The 22970-nt window shown below is 43.1% G+C and overlaps 2 protein-coding genes across 2 annotated transcripts in view; both read right to left on the bottom strand.

Moving 5' to 3' along the window:
• Positions 1 to 22970, bottom strand: part of LOC308314334 (inter-alpha-trypsin inhibitor) — a 114061-nt gene that overhangs the window by 18526 nt on the left and 72565 nt on the right. The gene's annotated exons all lie outside the window — the stretch shown is intronic.
• ciartb (circadian associated repressor of transcription b) lies at positions 10760 to 22241 on the bottom strand. Its single transcript, XM_080761905.1, has 6 exons — positions 21939 to 22241; positions 18648 to 19155; positions 18159 to 18234; positions 17244 to 17322; positions 14283 to 14418; positions 10760 to 13790 (listed from the first exon to the last, which is right to left on the bottom strand). Exons 2-6 carry the CDS (start codon positions 19113 to 19115, stop codon positions 13356 to 13358), a joined length of 1194 nt encoding a protein of 397 aa, XP_080618031.1. The 5' UTR covers positions 19116 to 19155; positions 21939 to 22241; the 3' UTR covers positions 10760 to 13355.

Genomic DNA, 22970 nt, shown 5'->3' with positions numbered 1-22970 from the left:
AAAACAAAACGTGATCGGGACATCCCTAGTCAAAGGTCCTGTAGAAGTTTCTTTAATGCCTCCCAGCTCAGTGAGCTCACTCACAAAAGGCTACTGTAAAAAGGCCTATTCATACTCCAGTTTAGGTTACAAGGTGACCACCAAAAACTACAACATGACGTCACGCTGCGGTGGTTGGCGACCTTATCACCTAAAATTGGAGTATGAATAGGCCTTAATTAAGTCTTAATTAAGTCTACAACATAAACCAAGTGTATGTCTTATAGCTATGATGCCAGATGACGTCTTATGTTGTCATTTACTGCCCTCAACAACAAACGTTATTTTTAATTAGGCTCTTAGACTTGGCCGCTGACCGGTTATTTTTAATTAGGCTCCAAGCAAACATTAAAAGTCCATAGACTTGGCTGCCACATGACGTCATTTCAGAAAGCAATGCATCAAAAAGTACCTCATAATTGAATTGTGCAGTACCTGGATAAGTGCACATGGTTACTTTCCACACTGCATTCAGACTACCAGAACACCCCACACTTGCCCCTAACATCCTTATTAGTATAACTCTCCGACTCCAAAATTGGTACTATGACAGAAGCTTACACACACAGGCGCCTACTGTTATCTACAGAAATGCTTCGAATTACTGTCCATTATCTTATTTTATCATTTACCGGCAGACTATGAGATAAGAGAACACAAGTACATTACAGTATGCCTGGCTCACCAATTTGTACCCACTGCTCAACCCAAATGAGTCTCTCTCTCTAGCCCCTGGGGGGCCCTAAATATCTCAGGTATGTCTCACTGACACATGATCTTTGGCCATCACCGTCATTGCACAGCTCTGTGTGGAGCGGGTAAAAGTCACAACTTAGGATACTTCTCATGTAGCTGATGTCATGTCGGTGCGGGGCTCAGGTCTGTGGTCTACCAGCGATGTGGGGACTGGGGCTCGTGAGATTCCAGAGGATTAGGATGGATGTTCAGAGTTCAGACTACGGGACGATGACGGGCCAGCCGGTTGCGCAGACAAATAAGGCCTTGCCGTCAGTGTTTGTATTGTGCTGATGGATCATGTAACCCTCCTAGAGTATGCCCTTCATCTAAAAACATGCGACTTCTCTCCTGCGGCTGTGGTCACTTGACCCACGTGATGTCATAACGGGAGATAGAGCATATGGGACTTCAATGTGAAATAGGGATTTGGTATTTGGCAATAAGATTTAAATAAATGACCTCTGTCTGCAAGCAGTTACCTGCAGGTAAATCAGAACCGTGGTTGATTGTGTGTCTGACTTTGACAGAAACAGTATAATGGCCAGTATCATCGTCAGAATCATGTCAGTATCATGGTCAGTTTTATGGTCAGTATCATGATGTCAGTATCATGGTCAGTATATAATTTCAGTACATGTGGTTTCAGAGAGTTACAAGGTTCTACAATTCCATTGTGAAAACATTACAGCAATTCATAGATTAGGCCCATTTTTAAAGAGATTCTTAGCAAGTGTACTATCCATTTTAATCCCATTATATCGTATTACAATTATTTCAATTAATTGAAAACTGGTGAAAATGTATACTTAGAACAGTAAGGAGTTAGGAGTAATTAAAAACACTGACATATGGTAATCTCCATCTCTCTCCTCACTGTGTTTCTTTCCCCTTTCACCATAGTGCCATCTAGTGGACAAAGATACTTGAGCTGACTATTGATTTAATCTGTGAATGAAGGAGGTTTGCAGCAAGTTCTTTTAAAGTACTAAAAGTAAGAGTACTCATTATACAAATTTCTATTTCCACTTTTCAAATGTATAAAGATCTCTTGAAAATAGCAGATCGCAGCGTAGATCGGCTATTTTCAAATGGCCGAAATGTATTTGTATATATACCGGTAGGGTCAAAATGGTTAATGTATGTTTTGTAATCTACAAAGTAACTAGTAAACTAAAGTTTTCAAATTAATGTAATGGAGTAGAAGTACAATATTTGGATCCGAGATGTATTGGAGTATAAAGTAAAAGTATTGGAAATTGGAAATAGTCATGCAGGTAAAGTAGAAATACCTTGAAAATGGTACACAGTACACTAGATCAGTGCTTTTCAACCAGTGGTCCGGGGACCACCAGTGGTCCTTGAGGGGGGGAAATATATAGATCTTTAACTCTTGAGTGTAAAATGAAACAAAATGTGGTTTCATTTTAAACTCTTATGAAGAGTTAAATGATTGTTAAACATCTGCATTATTTCAATTTAAAATAAATTTGAGAATGTAGAAGAATTGTTATTTTTGATCAGCGTTAATGGTTTAATACCAACATCAATACAGCATGGAATTGTGGACAAAATCGTTATCATGGATCAAAATCTTTCGTTTTTGGTCTGCGAGGCTAAATGTCATCAAATGGTGGTCCGTATACGTGGCTCAAATGCAGAATAAATAATGGGCCTTGATATGAAAAGGGTTGAAAAGCCACTGTTCTGGATGTTCCCAATGCTGCTGCATGGAGCAGACGACCTGATGACAATGGGTGGTATATTATTGTAGCTCAGGAGACCGACCCGGGTGCCATTAATCATGCAGGCTGCCAGCCTCCCACTTTATCTGTGTGATCATTAGGGCATGCTTTAGCATGATGATCACTCTTTGGAAATGAGCTCCTGGAGGCTGCATGCGTCCATTATTCATACCTACAGGAGCGCACAATCTGCACCTATTCTTAGAAGAAGAGACTCTAATGAAGGGTGGCCGTATTTAGGCCGCTGTGTTCTTGATCTGTTCTTGACAGCATGACGGTACCTCTATTACAAAAGCCCCCTCCCCCCTGGACCCCCTCTCCCTCTCTCTCCATCCCTGGTGCCTCTGCTTCCCAGCCTATAGGTATACCTGCCAGATTAGACTCAAGGGAGGAGACCGAGTATAAGGTTTATCTTCTGAACGAGCTCTTCTCCTCTTCCAATTAACGGTCTCTATAATTTGAGCGGTTGCCCTCCCCTTCGAAGTATAAGCTTTCATTGCCCGGAGCTAACTGCTGATCAGACAAGACTTGTATCTTCCATCTGCTGTCTATGTTGCCTTTAGAGGTGGTCTGTAATTGCATCCAGGCATATATTTTGAAGGTATTCTATTTAATTATGTCTTAATGTTAATTAAGTGGAGGTGTATCTTACTATATACATACAGTATATATGAGTGGCCAGTAAAAGCAGCAGGTTCCCAGTTGGAACCCCGGCTCCCCCAGAGTTAGTGTCCTTGAGCAAGACTCTGAACCCCTAATTGCTCCCGATGTGCAGGTTGGTGCCTTGCATGGTTTCCTCCGGCATCGGTGTATGAATGTAATGCACAATCTATGTAAAGCGCTTTGGATAAAAGCGCTATATAAATGCATCATTTACCATGTATATAAATATATATTCATTTAAAAACAAATTGGAATTTGAACAAAGCATCCAGGTGTGCTCCATACAAAGTTGTTAATTTCCTTCAATAAAACTAGAGGATCTATAGATTGGAACCACTTGGATGTACATACCGTAATAATATACATACACACCAGAGGATGGGGAAAGAATTCCATGGCTGCTTGTTTGTCCTTTCAGGCCTCATACACATTTCAAACGGACATTCTGTGTTCCATGTTTCAATGCTTTTCTGATGTAAGTCACGTGGTTTGAACTTTGAACAAACACTTGTTTGATTGCCCCCCTCCCCCCATCAAACACAAGTGTTTGCTCAAACCACGTGACTTCCATTGGAAAAGCATTGAGGTAGCCATGAAACACAGACAGAAAACAGCATGTTCGTTTGAATTGTGTGTATGAGGCCTCAGAGCCGTATAGTGTGTCTGTTGCCCCCCTGTGTGTGCATCTCTGCCGTTCTACTGCTCCGGCAATCAGTACTACAGGTAATTAGTTAGCTACACGTGGTATGGTGAGATGAGCATGCTGCTGATGCCTTACTCACATAATAGGTCTCTGAGGCACCCAACAAATTGACTGCTCTAAATGGCTTAGAGATCAATCGATGGAGAAAGAAAATTGAGCTTGTTCAACATATTCTATATAGGATTAGAATGTATGCAACCAGCTCTATCTTATGCAACCAGCTCGATCTCTGCCTCTGAGAAACCATATAGAATATACCATTTGTTCTGTATCAGATGTAAGTATTAGTAGACCAAATAGCCGAATATGATTAATATTATATATCTTTTCTCTCTCTCTTTTTTTTCTTTTTTACAGTGTTTGTACCATTGCCGTCATGGCCGTACCTTTGTTGTAAAGCTAACTGAATATGGTAAAAGACATGATTATGGCAAAACTTAACTTAAATAATAATCACTATTATGTGGCCATAAAACATTTATTCAGCACTTTCGAATGCATTAATAATTGCATACATTAATTCCAGACATTGTAACAATATCTGTGATATTTAGAAATATTTCCAAGCTGCTCAAGACTGTGTGACATGATGGCGGTGAGCCAGCCACGTATACCAACCTACAACGTGGTTGATATGTTGATACGTGTTTTGCCAGCATGTCACGCCATGCTTGTAGCTACATTTTGATCACGTCATCACAACAAAACATTAGGTTATGTAGGTGACCCCGGTGTTTTGACTATTCGGTGATATTTTTTCGACCGAAAGCAGAAAAGCAGAAAATGCATTTTTAGCAATTGTCGGCCGAATATTTTCTGTGGACGAATATTCAGTGCACCACTACAAAATACTGCTGTTGGTCTACTCTATAATAAAGCTTTGAATGGCTTTGGGCAGAAATACATTCCTGAACTTGTGCGATATCATGAACGATCCAGATCTCTTAGGTCACGGCTGGGGAGTGGGCACGGTCGGATTAACTGATTTACTGAGTAGCCTAGTACTGGCAAAGCTTCTTTCATCATTTCAGTGCAAGCAATTTTGTCACAGATGTATTTGATTGAATGCAAGTGAAATACAAACATTGGGGTCTTGATCTGCAGAGCAGAATGAATGACAGATTTTCTATATTTCTTGCTGTGTGAAGTGCCACCCCAAGTCACCCAGCGCTATACTGCAGCTGTCCGTCCTCAAATGCACATACATAGAGGGACACAAAGACAGACAGACACACATAGCACCACTCATAAGATACTTAAGTATCTCAGATATGTGAATAGTTTAGAGCTATGACATCTCTGGGGTAAAAACTATTTCTCAGTCTGTACTTGATTTATTTTGCTCTATTTTGAAGATATTTGCAAGACAATATAACCTTTCATATTAAGGATGTAGGAAGAAACAGGAGACAATGGGGGAGGTTTGAGTGCAAGTTAATTTTAAATGTTCCTTTTAAGCTGAGTCATGCAGCACAAAGCAGAGGGTTGTTACCTGCTCCTTGTTCACCGATGGCGGCCTGGCTTACTTTTCTGCACTACTTGGCCTGTTGAACTCAACGTCTTTAGCTCTCTTTTCTAAGAACCCTTAATTGTGCTGCTGATGGAGAGAGAGAGAATGAGAGGGAGACTAGAGAAATGCCTTACATACTATACAGTACATGAATAACCATAGCCTGCAATGCCCTGCATGGCTTCCATTCAGCAGCACCATGTCATTTCAGACTCAGCTGGAGCTCCATTTAACGCCATTTGACAATGAAAGGCTTGGAAGGGAATATTATTATTCCAGCGCCGCTTTGCAACGTTCTCTCTCTCCCCGGCCTCTTTTTTTAATGCATTTGACAAAGGCTCGATCCCATCTCTGCTCCTTCAGTAATGATTAGCCTTTGTAGTTTTTGCCCACACGTGGCCTGAATATAGAGTGCTGCGATCGGTCACTGCTTGGACCAAACATTGCCTCCAGCGGAAAAAAAGCTAGGCATTTAAAATTAGACCAACATGACTTTTTCCCCATAAGTGCTGCATTCTCAGAGCTATATAGCAGCAGGTGCCTGAGATTTCATCATATGACACAATTCAGATATGTTCAGCGCAGCACGTGTATAGCAGGATATCACATGCTTCCTTTTTGAGTGGTGCAGCCACTCCAAGGAACAACAATGTCTGTCTGTCTGTCTGTCTGTCTGTCTGTCTGTCTGTCTGTCTGTCCCTATGTTTAGAGGGTGACCGGTGACAAAGTGGCGCTGTTGAACTTCACACTGTGCACAGCTGCATGATGGGCAGCTGAGTTTTTAGCAGCCATTACGTGATTTTGGGTGTGACAGTACAGTACAGTACAGTACAGTACAGTCAGTGACACCCCGGGCAACCCCACACGGTAACTGTCATTTCTCGAACCGTTTCGAATGCAGGGCGGCTTGCCGGAACCGGGCCGGAACCATGGGTGCCTGCCTGTGGTTCTGGGAAGTTCTGGAAACCCCCCCCCCCCCACTCAGTTCACACATTTTCCATATTGAAAAACTCTTGGTTAATTCAAACAACACTGTAGCAGAACTGAAGCTGGTCACGTTAATTTACTGTACCATCCCTTTACATTCCCATGTACTTTGTGTCCTTGAGGTCCATCACTTTTATTTAATTATTAACAGCTTATAGCGCATGACCATATAGGCCTACCCTTTGCACACGTTACTGAATCGAATGAGCAGGATTTTAGACAATTGCCTGACAAACAGTTAGGGTGTTCAACTAATTGTGAAAGAGGGACCACCACCCTGACTTAGAATCAATGTGGGGACCACTGTTGGGTGGGGATATGGGCTAAGATTAGTGCTGTTGTTACTCTTGCTATGCATCCCATGACGTGTATACTGTACATACATCCCACTGTTTCTCAACCAATGGTCCATGGCCTACTAATAATAATGACTCAATCCGGTGCACTTCCCTCTTGAGATTTTAACAAATGACAAATTCACGGATTCTCAGCTAGTGGAAATAATAAAAATAAATGCATGGTCAGGGACCACATATGCAATGCCTCCACGGACCACCTGTTGAAAACGCCTGATAAGAGGCACAAGTGCAAGACATAAGCTAAGTGTGCCTTTGGGTGTTCACAGATAGTATAGTGGCAGCAGGGCCCAGCTCCTCCTCAGTGCCTCGATCGCCCAGGGAGAGGGCATCTGGGCCGGAAACGCTGAAGCCAGTGTTGATTTTGTCGATGAAGAATGTTCGACTACCAAACAAATAAAAACTAGGCTAAAATGTTAGGAAGGGACTAGTGGATAAGAGATCCAGTACAAAAGGCAATTTATGCTTGGCTGCATGCTGAAAATAGGCGATCTAATCACAACGCGTTGCAGGACGACGCATTGTGAGCTTTTGCCGACAAACACCAACTGTAGATTTAGTCGAATAAAATCGTATGACATTTAGTCCACTAAAACTAGACTAACATTTCAGATGACTAAAATATGACTAAATTACATTTTATTAAAAAGAATATGACTAAACTAATTTGCTGCCAAAATCAACGCTGGCTGAAACAATGCAGTCTGGGTAATTGACCCGTATGTCTCCCACCAATCACTTCCTCTAATCTAATCTAGGACGGGAATGCATGACCACCTTGTGATTCCAATGGAAAAATACAAACGCCTCGACAATAATATTTTGATCCTATTTAATTGCCTTGGCATCGATCTCGCCTGTCAGATAGGCTATAGTTTTCCAGGTACTTCACTTTTTGAAAGCAACATTTTCAGAAGAAAACAAATAAGGCAGAATGACCCTGCAGCTCAAAACCACACGGGTTCATAGTGATGCACCGAATATTCGGCAGCAGAAAATATTCGGCAGAAAACAGCTAAAAATGCATTTTCGGCCTATTCGGTTTCGGCCCGAATAGGCAGAAGATATATCACCGAATAGTTTATGCAATTAATGCATTCCAAAGAGCTTGTTTTATGGACCCATAATAGTGATTATTATTTAAGTTAAGTTTTGCCATAACCATTTATTTTGCCATAAATTAGGTAGCTTTAAGGTACGGCCATGACATATATATAATATATAATATTAATCATATTCGGATATTCGGTTTTCGGCCAACTGTTTCCTATATTCGGTATTCGGTTTCGCCAAGAATTTACCTTTCGGTGCATCCCTAGGAATTTCATTGTATGACGTTCAAACTCCATCGGCCAACTAATCCTCACTGCAAAATGATATTCCAGTCGCCAACTTTGGATTTCTCTAAACTATTTACTGATGGTTGGGATAAGCAAAACAAGAAGGCCTCAAGGCCCCTGATTTTAGTGCAACATTGTGCACACTTAAGTCAGTGGCCTATGCAGGAATTAATTATTAGCTAGGCATGGGATCATCTGGGTGGTCATTGTGCGTGCACAACATTTTTGCATTCATTCATACAAATATTTAATTAATTAATACAAGTTTTGCCTTCAATTTCCAAAAAATATTAAGTCAGGTGTCTTCGAGATTGACAGGTGTAATGTCAGGCTCAGGCTGCTACAAGACACTTCATCCCATCACATACAACAAAGTGTCTTGTATAATGTATTTTGTATTGTACGTTATACATGCTTGTTAAGAAAGGTCAGAAAAATAAATAAATAAACTAAACATGTAAACAAAAAAATCACACCCGTGTGAACTCTATGTGGGGGTCCCCGGAACTTCCAGACCCACAGTCTCAGAAACGTGCCCAGGGTGCGGCCCGGTTCCGGTGAGCATCCGAACGGACGTTTCGGATGGCGAGCGTCCGAAATGGTTGAGAAATGACAGTTACCCCGTGGGGAAATTAGCAGACAAGACTCTCTCTCTCACACAAGAAAGAGTGTGGTATTCTCTCTCCCTCCGTCGCATGCAAGCGCTGTTGCTCACGTAACCCGACTACAGATAAGCGGTTGAAGAAATCTCCAGACCATAGGGCGATTTCAGATCGCCTGAAATAAGAAAAATAAACATGTCATACCGGCCGTTTCACTCATATAGATATGAAGAATCAACTGACTGAGATAAAACGCTATTGTTACTGCTATACTGAATTGGTTACATTTTCGCTATAAACATAAGAGTGACTGACTGTCGCAAACGATAGAGAGTGAGACCCCTGACCTGTTCTGACAGTGACATTCCATGTTGATCCATCCCCACCTGTAGCTCTTCTCACAACATTGACGACACAGGTCGGTTCTTTATAAACAGGCATTTATTGGGCATTCTTCTCATCCTTCAGCTGTTCCATGCCAGAACTATATGTTCACACAAAAAATAATAAACACATAAAACAAATTACACCACAGTACATAATATTGATCAAACAAATGAAAATACAAAACATGTAGAAACGATGCGCAGGTAAACGTGTCCAACTGTCCATCGTGTACATCAAACAAAACAACACAACTAATCTAAATTAGTATAGGACTATAGAATAGGCCTACCTCGTTGGCCGCTTGTTGTGTAAAGAGGTTCTTCGTTGTTGAGTTGCTTAAAGGACCTATAACATAAAATTCCGAGTCCCGACGTCTTTCTTAACATTAAACAGTACTTAACACACTAAACTGCAAGTATGCTGCTTCCTTCATGCAGACCAGAGTCTGAGCGAGTGAGACAAAGTTTGTACCACCTGTGTGCAATGCCAGGCAATCATGCATCAATCAGTCAGTCAATCATAATGGTCCAGTGTAGCATTAGCTACTGACACAGGGAACTTTGTTCTGCCTCAGAAAGTTAACACATCATGTTTTTAAAAATGTTAACCTCATGAAATCGATTATGAACCACATATTTATTGTACATCATTAAATTATTATGAATTATGCTTTATGAAGATATGACCATGAGTTGTTGTGTTTTAGTTATTTTAGTATTTTTAAAGTAAGCATTTTAATAACAGCACGTACACCACCCGAAAATGAAGGCCCTATACACAGGCCCTCATCAAACACTGTAGCCTAGCCTACACTCAAGACACTGCCCCGCTAACACCCTTAAGGGAAGTCCATACTCTCTCCGAACACCAAACTTTTCGTCGGAAAGATCAGACTTCGGAGAGTCACAACATCTGGGAGTGCACTGCAGCTTTCAGAACAAAAATTCGGAGGAATGCGTTTCAGAAGTTGCGAGTGACGTCATGTTGCATTTGTACTGGAGCTTTCTGACGAAAAGTTTGATGGTCGGAGACAGTATGGACTGCCCTTAGATCTCCATATATGGAGCTGACCTGTTCTGACATTCCATATGTTGTTCTGACCGCATCAAACCCTGTACACACAAGACACACTCCATATATGGCCAGACCTCATCAAACCCTGTACGCTCAAGACACTCCCCCCGCTGCCACCCTTAAATCTCCATATATGGAGCTGACCTGTTCTGAGAACAAAGTCCACATACACACATTATTATAGGAAATGATGTGATAGGATGATGTGATATTAACTTTGCCAACCTATAGATGGCAGCATTCATTTTACCAGCCTCTTATCCCTAACTCAAATTCCAGCTGGCAGGCTACTGCACTCCTTCCAGTGTGAGGTAAAACAAAAACCTAATACAAAATGCAGAACTGTTTGTATCTTTACTATGATCCTATCATTCACGTCTATACTCTTATTTCTATCTAGATTCTATTTTTGAACAAGGTTCTATCACAAACGGCAAGTTTTAAAGTAAATTAGGTGAAAATACAGTGTGCTACCACTTACCAGGAAGTGCAAAATGTTTGACACAAGAAATAATCTACTAATTTCAGCACAGACAAAACAATGTCTCAAATGAGCATATAGGTCTATATCATATATTGAGCAAATGTGGACTCACAAAATAGAAATCAGGAGTCGGCTTGCATCAAACAAATATAACCACATTTATTTTCAAAGTATAAAATATCACACGATAAAGGCCACTTTTCAGGGTAAATCAACAACCTATTTTTATCCTTTTTGTTTTTGAAACATTAACACAGAGAAATACCAAGCCCCTCTCTGCGGTGGTCTCGTACTGTCCAGCTCTGTGGCTAAAAACAAACACTACTTTGACCACAGAAAAAAAAAAAGTAGTTGGCAAGATTTTGAATAATTTACTTGATAACAGAAACAGAAAATGGCAGGGGCTCGAGAATTCCTGATTTATTTTACATCCTTTATAGAGGATCCAGGTGTTCTGAGCGAGCGGTTCTCTCATGTTCGTAATAACCAGCATACACACACACACAGTGAAATCTGGAGCGTTTAATTTAACTCGGAAAGCTAACACACAGCTAACTACGTTAACCCATTTAGGACTGAGACCAGCTTCTACAAAACTTCTTGTAAATTCATTTTACAAGACGTCCGGTTTTCAGAAAAAACCCTATGTTTCTATAGCAGTGGTTCTCAGTCCATTTCATGTCGAGGAGCCCAGGAATTAGATGTAATTGGCCACAACCCACATCTGAAAATATGTTGTTCCAGGGACCCCCTCCCAGAAGAAAATATTTGAGTTAAAAACGTTTGCTCTGAAATAATATATATACCGGTATTCAAAGATTTGCGCCACATTTTCACGATCTTTAAAAAATCGTAGCACGGCACTCGGTGCCGCGCCATGAGCTTGTACATCGGCTATTTTTCAATAAACATAATGCTTAACACACCAAAAGAGGTCCCCGTCCTGAATGGGTTAACCCTGGTGCCCCTATATTGGGCAAATGTTCAAAAAATAATGTAATAATAACGTTCAATAATGTTAAAATGTTTCAATTCTTATTTTTGTTTTATTCCTCCAAAAATAGCACAGAAATACCAGATCTACAAAAAAGCTCACAACACGTTGTGAGCTTGTAGATGTGCTATTTTCACTATTCATCATAGTACGGAAAAGAATATAGGGCTTAAGTGGTTAAATAAACACTCCGAATTTGACTGTGTAGGCACAGCTTGACTTTATAGGCACTACTGTTTGCCTTAGTAGACTCCAAAGATATGTGCAGTTCACATTCTTGACAATGGCACCAGTCAGGCTATGAGAGCCTAGCTCCCCCCCCCCCCCCCCCCCCCACCCCCTTTGAACGAGCATCCCCTCCCGTGGAGCGAGCGTTCCCCCGTGGAGCGAGCATCCCCCCCATGGAGCGAGAGTCCTCGTGTTTGTACAAGTGGAACAACTTCGTAGCCTCGACCTCGCCATCACAGGCCTTTTGGCTCACTGCACTTCTCGTGAGGAGTTCCCGGAAACTTTGTGTGTTATTATCATTCAAGATCCCTGCCCTCTAAAGGCCTATTCATACTCCAGTTTTCGGTGATGAGGTGACCACCGAAAAGGTAGCCTGGGCAGCATTCCATTTCGGGTTGATGATCCGGTCGTGAGCGAATGGTAACTTCCGTCATGTTGTAGTCAATGATTTGTAGTCATCTGGCAGGAAACCACAAGTACCCTTTGGAAATTACGATCGTTGGGACTTATTTTGGGTACACTTCTGATTCCGCCTTGTTGTTTCCTGCCAGATGACTACAAATCATTGACTACAAATCATTGACTACAACAAGACGTATTTTACCATCTGCTCCAGACCGGATCACACAGCGATTTTGGTGGAAAGCCTGGTAACACGAGGTTACCGAAAAGGTGGTCACCTCATCACCTTAAACTGGAGTAAGAATAGGCCTTAAGCTCGACACGGTGCCCACCTGAGGTAGAACAGTTGTACCAAAGGGAGAAAAAAACGGATTTATGTAAGTATACAAATGAGTAACAGTCACATCAATAAACTAAGAGTGGAGTCATGTGGAGGAGGAAAAAAAAGGATATCACACTCCACCCAGATATTCACCGCAACTAAATGGAGATCACTGACATGTCTGAAATGTTCCCTCCCGACGACACATGCAATCCTTTTCCCTTTCAGGCAAGATGGCTGTTGCACAGATACTTCAATTTATGTCAATATGTCGACCAACCAGAGGGAAAACTCTGAGTTCACTTGTGGAGTCGCCAACAAAGCCGTGGCCCTGAGGAGCTCAACATGTGACTTTCTTTTTTGCCCCTCCCTCTCACACATGTACACACACACACGAGCGCACACACACACACACGCACGCACGCACACACATGCACGCATGCATGCACGCACGCACGCACGCACGCACGCACACACACACACACGTGCACACACACACACACACACACACACACTAATCAAGAGTGCAAAAACAATTTAAAGAAGGGAAAAAAAGGATAAGTCAATCAAAGGGAACTTTGTCTGAGAGGGCACTTCCTTACACAAGAATAGTTCATGTTCACTGACACCTCCTTCCATTTTCAATCGGAATCCATTTTCTCCTTGTACGAAAGCGCCTGTCTCTCTCGAAGGCTGGAATGGACTAAAGTGAGCTGACTGGCTCCCCGGCAGACTGGTCAAGGCTTGGGGCTGGGACGGGCACCGACCGAGCCCTCCACAATCATTACGACCAACTATTATTGTCCATCATGTCCCCGGCCGTGCCCTTGCGGGTGATGATGCTCTCTGTGGACTTCAGCAGCCTCTCCAGACAGGGGGCATTGATTTTGCCCAGCGGTGGTGGACCCCCCCTGGGCACCACCATGGAGTCTGTCTTAGCGCGGCGGCTGCTGTCCGTGGTGGAGGACACGGCGCTGTCCTGCGTTAGCGCTCTGTCTCTGGGGGGCAGCAGGTGATGCCTGGGGCCAGCCTGGGCCTGCTCTGCGCTCATGGGAGAGCAGATGGGCGACGTGTGGAGCCACTTCAGGTTGCTGGCGGAGCAGGCTCCGGGGGGAGTGAGGTCAGTGACTCTCAGGGTCTTGGCCTTGGTCACCGGAAGGATACTAGCCTGGACAGGGCCCGCTGCTGCACTGGGCAGAGCTGTGGTCACCGGAGACAGCTGTGTGAAGAGAACATGAATTTACAAGTTACTCTTTGATGCCTGTGTACGTCCATACCACATTTGTTTTATTTGCTGATATACAATAAATGGGCATATACTTCTATTTTGGTGTTTATGGGGGGGAAGAAAGGTACATGAAATGGTTGGCTTTGGAAAGTCAAGCCAAAATTAGCCACAGGATTAAATCCTAAATCCCTACAAGCACTAGATAAAGGTACTTGATTCTCCCCAGATCCTCCTGACCTTTCTTACCACCCTATGGCGCCAATTATCGTTTTTCTGCTGTCATTGTTCTCTGTAAACTTGAGACTAATGTCATTTGTACAACTGTAAAAATATACTTTTAATCCTCTCCTCCCTGCCCTGGATCTCTGTGGCCATGTGATTAAAGAATAAATGACAGTTCTTCCTTAGTTCTGTCTGCTGGTTGACACCTTATACCTGTTATTGACAACTTGCCCGCCTTTCTCAAGAACTCCTGGTCTTTACCTTCAGTTTCTTGGAGGGAGTAGAGTCCTCTGCAGTCTGTGTTGGCGTGTTGGCGTGTTGGTCTCTGGGTTTGACATTGGGGAACCAGCTCTTCAACATTTCTTCCATTTTAAGAATGATATTGACATATTTCTCCCTGGAATGAGATTTAAAGAGTAATTTAGTATTTTACACTTCCTCTATGCCAGTGGTTTATATTGGTATATACTAACCCTATCTCTAAAGGAGATGCCAGCCACCCGTCGAAGAAAACTCATTTTGGCTACTTGTACCTACATCAACATGTTGTGAGCTCATAGATTGGCTATTTTATTTTCAAAATAGTGGGGAAAAAAAGGAAAACCTTTGCACCTTTAGGGATAAGGCGTTTAGCATGGACAAAAATAGAGTCCCAAGTCTTAATCATGTTAAAACCGTTTCATTCTTTTCAAAAGATTTTACCTGGGGAAGACTTACTGTAAGTGTTGAAATGAAACATTGCATACAGTATACATATGTATGCATTTTGGGAGCATCAGAAGCAGCAGCCGGTTAAGTACAGTATATTTCACACATGTTTCGCAAACCCACACGTGGCAAGAAGGTGTGCTAACGGTTCTCCTTCGTCTCTAAAAATAAACGCCTAAGCCCACAGCGGTCTCTCTAACAGCATCACAGCGAAAATAAACCAGCAGCAGTGACGCAGGCTTCATTGGAGGTGGGCAGAGACTGGTGCCCATTAACCCCCCATCCGTCTAACAAACCAGATGGCTGGTAGGGGATTAGCCCATGTCATATGATCAGCAACCTTCCCCCCTTCAACCCACTCGGAGCATGTTAAATTCATGTGATAGATCATACATGGGCAACTGGTGGCCCGGGGGGCCACATGCGGCGCCCACCTTCACTTAATGTGGCCCTCAGGTTAATGTCAGAATACTGATATATTATTGAATTTAACTAAATTACTTCGTTCATAGTTCATAAAGTTAACATAACTATAACTAAATGCATCTGAAATTAAATAAAAAGGTTACTTTTCAGGATTCCAATTCAAAAATGGCTAAATATAATTCAGGATTTCAATTAAAATATAGCAAAACTCAAGCTAACCGCTTGTAGATCAGCTATTTTTGCTACGACAGTAATAATGCAATGTGGCCCTCTGGAGTGAGTGTGGAAATATAGTGGCCCTCTCTATCGTCAAAGTTGCCCATCCCTGTGATAGATTATCCACAACGGCGACTAGCTGCTAAAGAAGTCACTTTGATGATCCAATATACACCACTGTGTCCCTGCAGGGGTTGCCAAACTGGCAACACAGGGAACAAGGGGGGAGGGGGAGTTATTCTGCTACGACTGTCTGTCTGTCTGTTTGCAGGAGCAGACTGCCACACCCACTCTTTGTCTCATGGAGGGAACAGCTGGTAGGTAGGACTCCGATGATTAGCCTGAGCCAAATTCAGCGCCTTTATCTGGCACCATTGTGCCTTCGTCATATTCACACTTCACTTCACACTCACAATAACTGTCTGCCCTATCAAAGGCCTTGTGGTACCCCTCTACCAGTATCAATATCGGACGGTACTCTATATCTATAATATGAAAAGAATGACATGCATTATTTGATGTTTTGAGTGTGGCATCTCCCTTGAAGCTCTTGCTGTTGCTCCAGTTCATGTGGCCAACCTACTGTATGGGCGTGCATGTTTCCTCTATGCTTATTGTTACTGGTTGCGTGCCCGTGTCTCGCACACGCGTTTTAGGTCCAAGACACGATACGCAACCGTCTTATAAACTCCGTTATAAACCAGGCATTATGTTACCTCCCTGCCGAGACTGCTAGCAGGAACCAAGAGGTGGCTGCGGCTACTGTTGGCAAAGGCCTGCTTCACATTCTCCAAATACAAGAAATGTTCAATACACAACGTCATCATCAATGGGCTCTATGCATGCACACATGCCATTTTGGAAAGAACTTGGGCCTCTTCCCTGCTTCCTTCACAGGTGTTACTGCTGATACTAATGAAGGCTCTGTTCCATTCTGGTCAAACAGAGTCAGGTACCGGATGCTGATATTGTGCATGTTCCAATTGTTGGTTCTTTTTGTACACTGCATAGTTCTTGGAATTAAAACATTTGAGAACCACTGCACACTGAATGGAACACAGGCTTAATTGGCATCATCGGTAACGGCAGGTAGGGAAGAAGCAGGGAAGTAGGAAGAGTTATTCTGTGTGCATAATAGTCCATTGGCACAAACCCTAGGTTATTGGGTGGAGGTGGCACTTCACATCATAGCCACATGGTGGAGTCATGTGTTCTGGTCTAAGTGTAGTGACTAAACCTAGTTGGACGTTCCTCTGATTCTGACAAACTCACAGATCTTGAATCAACAGCAGATGCAATCTATTTGCACAAGAGCAAGATACATATGTCAACTTTGCAGCACCAAACATGGTGGAGCAGGCAGACACGTGTGAAAATTCGCAAAACAACAGCAACTATATATATTCCTCAGCAACAGCGGGAATCGTGTAACATGTTGCATACAGTATGGGACCAAACACAGACGTCCATCTCACCATAATGTGTACCAAATATATGTATCAAGTACAGAACATTGAAGCAGTTAAAGCCAAATTCCAATACCCAACATCCCGGCCACTCACTCACACTCGTCACTCCAGCATGGAGGTGACCTGACGAAATATGTGACCATCTTGTAACCATCTTGTGGACTTCACATATCTTACATGGAGGTGTTTAAATAACTGGCCTAAAAAAATACACTGCTAATAAACAAACCACAATGATTTACGTTCGTACACTGACATTATGTGATTTCAACATGATTGAACGGGTCACCAATTTCACTGTAACACCGCCATGCTGGGGTGTCCAAGTGTGAGTGAGCGAGTGGCAGAGATTTTGGGTATTGGAATTCAGCTTAAGAGTCAGTGAGTCACAGAGGACACTTACCCCATACAGGGGTTTTGCAGGACACCCATGATCCGCTGAATCCTGTCCATGGCTACGCTCTCCTGGAAACTGCTGAGTCCTGTGAAAGAGGGGGAAGAGTTTGACCATGAGCCGCCTGCATTATCTCGACAGCAGGGCAGAGTCTGTACAGCAGATGGGTTCCTGTGTGTGGCATATCCATGTGTGAGTGGAGTGGGGGGCAGACTCTCTGGCTCTCTGGCCAGGAAGTGTGGGGTCACATAAGGCCTTGAGCTTGACAGGGATCCCAAAAATAACCACTTTTCATAGCATGTTTGAGCATGCATGCTGCTTTGAGCATAGAGAGACTCCATGGTGAGGGAGCCAGCTAAAACATGCAAAGTGACTTTACAGGCCTTACAGACTTACACTGCATACATGCAGCTGCGAGGCTCTGGTATGTAATGTTCGCACCTCTTTCTGCCTAGACATATCCAGACAGAGTGTCTAATTTATGGGGGAAACTGAAGTGTGACTTCAAAGTGGTTTTCTCACCATTGGTATGAAAAAAGGATAGGTTTTCTGTGAGTTATAATAAGTGCCCCAATCTGAGGCCTGAGGGGGCATGTTGAAACGGTGTGGTTATAACTCTCTACACACTACGCACAGTCGCACACCTTTAAGCCTCTATTCTAAAATATAGACAAGTCTCACACAAAAGGAAAATTCTTGTGGTTAGATGATACTCGACACCCAACAAAAGAGACCTCAGACATCTTTCTCTCAAATCTCAAGGGAGACATTTTCTATCAAAGAGAGGCAGACTGTCTATCATTCTCAGAAGAAAGGAGAGGAGACCAACACAGAGGGAAAGAGAACGAAGAATGCGGGACAAAGACAGAAAGATAGATAACAATCAAGGTGCATAAAAAACTGAGACTATAATGGTTGACTTACGTTCTCGGTACCTTCCTGAACGTAGCCCATTCAAAATCAATGACAGTGGGTGAATGTAGCATTGCAACTCCATGCACTGAAAAACACAAAAGAGAGCATTATTGGAGAGACATGTAGCACTGTCAGAATAAGACATTTTAAAACTCTTTATAAAGAAAGAAAATAAGTCAGCCGTCACAAACTGTCTATTGCAAGTGTAAATGTTGCTCAACATGAATTAGGGCACCCTTAACATGGTTACACAACATGTAACCATGATGCACTCTAGTCACCAATTCTTTAGAATGTTAAGAAAGTGTGACTAATTTTAGTCTAGAACATGGATGGGGAGGGGGGGACTCTTTTACTGGAAAGTAATGCATGAGCCATCCTCTCAGTCCTGCAGGGAAACTAATCTGGGTGACAGGGCACGATGGCTTTTCCTGACATTATCAACCTCCCGTGCTTGGCAGATAAACATGAGTCACAGAGCAGGGTCCCCCTCCTCACCTTATGAGTAAAAACGTGGTCTTTCTGAGACTCCGTGGAAATGAGCAGGATTCGGTCGTTGCGCTGCCCAGCGGCGGGGCTGCGAGACCTCTTCAGTGCATGCTGGGTGGTGTTTTTTCCATTTGATCTCTCTCCTTGCTGTGTGTTACACAGTCCTCTGGCACCATCGTCCTGTGTTGTGCCTGTGTAGCGGGAGGGCAGAGGAGCCCCCCGACTAGAGGCCTTCTTGCTCACGTCGCTACAGTCGCCATCGTCCTCCAGCTGTCTGCGGAGCAGCCAGCCACCGCTGGGCGGGCCTAGTGGTGGGCATGAGGGGGGAGTGCTACCCGGGGGCGGAGATGATGAGGCCCCTTCCTCGGTCAGCTCGGGTCGTCCGGTGCAGTCGGGCTCCCGGTGCTCGCTCTCGTCGTCCTCCTCGTTGTCGCTCGCCAGCCAATCGATGGAGTTGTCCGAATCTGTGGCAGACATCCTCAGCCGCAGGTTCTAACCAGCACTGACCATCACTGACCTGTCAAAAAGAGGGAGGTCATTGTTACTTCATGGTTAAAACCACTGATATAGAAACACACGTTTTTCAGAAAACTGTCTGAAATCTCTGAGATTTAGAAGACATTTGTTAGAATCTGATCTCAGGTCTAAATTGTTTAAAGCAGAGAGACAGTCACAGCACAGCACTGCAGCGTGCGTGCATGTTGAGCAGCTGGTGTCCGTGAAACGCAACTGCTGGCATAACCTGTGCCTTTATTTCCAGCCACAACACCTGAGCAAGTAAACACAGCCTGGGCAGCCAGTCATCAAAAGCAAACACTAAAACACCATTCACACCCATAGCAGCAAGTCCCGTGTCGTCCCAGGCGACGCATGCAGTGCACGCACACAGCAACGTTTTCCCTCAAGGAATTCAGTGTGGATCCTGGCTTGGTGGGTGGGAATTAAAAGTCTTCACCCACCAATCTCTACACGGGACTTTGCCTGTAAACAGAGCCTGCCATGTGTGGGACAAATGCATGCCTTTGGCGTTTTTTTCTCTCTTCTTCTTATTTTCTTTTTTTCGAAAGCACCGAGGCTGGATATCTCGGCACCACGGCCCTCTGCCCCTCTCTCAGGTGGCTCGCCGGCCACCACCTCGTCTCTCCACACATTCATAAACACTGTTAAGCTTTGTTTATTCAGACTGGCACAGAGTCTGCCAAAGATAACCCCCTCTGACTCAGAACAGACATGTCATCCATCCACATTACTGTATGAGAAAGGTGGCTAAACTGGCTATGAAAAAATTATAGTTCCTAGACCTACTGTAGATGCGAGGGCAGTACATTGTATAAAGCAGTGGTTTTCAACCAGTGGTCCGGGGACCACCAGTGGTCCTTGAAGGGGTTTGAAATGAAAATTAAACCAAATGGTTTCATTTTACGCTCTCAAGAGTTAAATTATTGTAAAACATCTGCATTTGGCTACTTAATTTATAAGAAGTCTACACAATTAGAGAATGTAGAAGAATTGTTATTTCAAATGTTTGCCTGTTATCTCTCCTAATAGTACAAACATGGACAAAATCTTATCCACCGATAACAAAATATTCTACGTTTTGGGTCTGAGAGGCTAAATGTCATCAAATGGCGAATAAATAATGGACCTTGACATGAAAATGGTTGAAAACCACTGGCCTAAGTGTTGATTTACAGTAACTCTGAGAATGTTAACACTCAGGATATTACTGTGCAGGTGGATCAGATAATTGGAAAAGACTGTTTGATATTTAGATTGTAAAAAATATTTATTCTTTAGTCCTTTGTCTCTAGTGCTAGCATGCTGATGCTATTGATGAAGTGGAGGGTGCAGAGAGAGGAGGTCCTTAAGCTCAGATTCTACTCGTTTTATTAAATTAAAATGGTTGGTGTGTCACCAAAAAACAAACATATCTGAGTGTCTGTTGTTATACAGTTTATAACAGCTATCAAAACCACAACATGCCCAGCAGCTTTACTGGAAACAAAAGGCGAAAGGCGGGTGTCTGAGGCTACTAAACTGGGAGTCATGAGGGCACTGACTATCAGAGCTCTATCCTTCTGTTTGTTCAAAATATCCCTTTGATCTTTTGTAAGATATAACAGGTTTTTAGTAATAATTCATGTGTCCGACTCCTACACTAAAATCGCCCTCGTGCAAAGGTAAGACAGACTGTTCTGCAACCTTCCTCTCACAGACCTAAAACAAATATAGAAACCCAAATAACCTAGCCCATATAAAGTAGGCTACAGCATCAAGGCTATTTAATAGAATAGATTAATGTGCATTGGTGAAAGGGAGCCATAGTTGGATTTCACCTCGTCTGGACTGGGCCAACACAAAACCCATGCAATCCGACACAAGTAGGCGACATTCATATTGCTGCTGACCCGTGTTCCACCATGTAACGATGAGGTAGGCTATAAACCATTAAGACGTTGATTAAATATACCTTCCAAAGGTAGGATAGGCTACACATTTACATTGTATTTCTTCTCTCTAGAGTCTAGACCTTGTCAGAGCTAGAGCTTATTAATACAACAACACACACACATGCGTGTGCAGCGTGTCTTAGATCACCTGTGTGTAGGTGGGGCACGTTTTTCATTACAACCGTCGCCCACAATTCAAATTCCAAACAAAGAAAGAAGATGTCATTAAAAGTGAAAGAAGAATATAGAAGAAAAATTATATTTCACTGCAGGAAGAAAGGCAGAACGAAATAAACCACGAATATATCCATTATTTGGAGCAGCATGAGGAGCATAGCACACGAGTCCGAGCACCAAAAAACCCCATCATCTTCCCCATCAGACAGAATGAAAATGTAGCAGTGTAGGCCGAGTAGTAGGCTACTATTCTGAATAAAGTCTCTTCCAAGAGATATCTTTACACGAGGATGCGCACAACTCCAAATTCCTGCATTATAGTTTCCATAGAGAAAACCATCACTGTATATGTTTTTACTTTTACACACACCAACCCCAGGACTGCATGGAGCCTCAGAAGGTCCCAAAGCTAAATGACTGATAGTTAGGATTTAGGAACTAAACGGACCCTTAATTATGAGTCTGTATAACTCCAACCAAAAGCAAGGACCTACAGTACAGTATACAGAATACAGTACAGTACTAAGAGTTAAACAGTGTAGATTAGGGTCCCAGAGATAATCAAATACAATTGGATCGATGTCGAGGAGAGGGTGGGTTTCGAACGACCGTGGCCTATAAATAAAAATGTGTAATTTAAAAAAGGGTGAGAGAGAGGGAATCAGTGACCTACCTTGCCGGGGATGGATCGCAGCAGAGTGTGTGTGTGTGTGTGTGTGTGTGTGTGTGTGTGTGAGAGAGAGAGACGTGTGTGTGAATGTATGTAGCCTGTGTTTGTGCGTGTGTGTGGTGCGCCGCGGTGTGTCTTTGTTCAGCGGTATAATAATCCAGACAGCAGTGTGAACTGAAGCGGTGCTAGGATGATGTGATGCGCGGACAGTAGCTCTATACGTGATGAGCGTGTGGAGTGGAAGCGTAGTAGTAGCGAGTGTGTGTGTGTGTGTGTGTGTGTGTGTGTGTGTGTGTGCGCGCGCGCGCGTGCGTGTGTGTGTGAGTGTGTGTGTGTATCATATGGACTATGGAGGAGCGCAGTGGAGGCTGCGATGGAGCGCCTCCAGTGTTGCCAGGTTTTGCGATAGAAACAAGCAACCAGGTGTCCAGGGTCTATGAAAAGAAGCCCAAAAGAAGCCACCTTTAAGGTTTGGGGCTATTTGAAAATAGCAGATATACAAGGTCACAATGTGTGTCATCGCGACGCATTGTGGGCTTCCTACACACACACACACACACACACACACACACACACACACACACACACACACACACACACACACACACACACACACAAATATATATGTATGTTGGGTTTCGAACTCGGGTCTCCGACATGGAAGTCCAACATCTTAACCACTAGACTTGAGTGACTAGACCAAAGGAATATCTCTATGGTCCGTGGAAGATATTAGACTTTTGAGGCCATCAGGCTGAGTGACAAATGTGGAATATTTTATAGGGGTGCCAGTGTGTGGCACAACATGTGTTTACATCCTTGGATCCTGTAGGGTCCTTGGACATTTGGACAAATACATTAATCTGGGGGTACTTGACATGGAAATGTGTGAGAATCACTGGTTTAAATGACATTAGGAAACAAGCCCAAATTAGCAACTACACTTTAGAAACAAGTCCAAATAATCAACTACACTTTAGAAACAAGCCAAAACAATCAACTACACTTAAAAAACAAGCCCAAATATTTACAAGC

This window comes from Protomyctophum bolini (assembly GCF_963924005.1).
Source record: "Protomyctophum bolini genome assembly, chromosome: 4".
NCBI lineage: Eukaryota > Metazoa > Chordata > Actinopteri > Myctophiformes > Myctophidae > Protomyctophum > Protomyctophum bolini.
The sequence above is the reverse complement of the archived record's forward strand: the minus strand, read 5'-3'. Positions and strand labels throughout refer to the sequence as shown.

Coding starts and splice junctions, on each gene's coding strand:
- ciartb (XM_080761905.1), bottom strand. CDS start 19,115: ATGTCTGCCACAGATTCGGACAACTCCATCGATTGGCTGGCGAGCGAC. Junction 14,419..17,243: donor CTGCAAAACCCCTGTATGGG/GTAAGTGTCCTC, acceptor ATCTCATTCCAG/GGAGAAATATGTCAATATCA. Junction 13,791..14,282: donor CTCCCTCCAAGAAACTGAAG/GTAAAGACCAGG, acceptor CTCTTCACACAG/CTGTCTCCGGTGACCACAGC.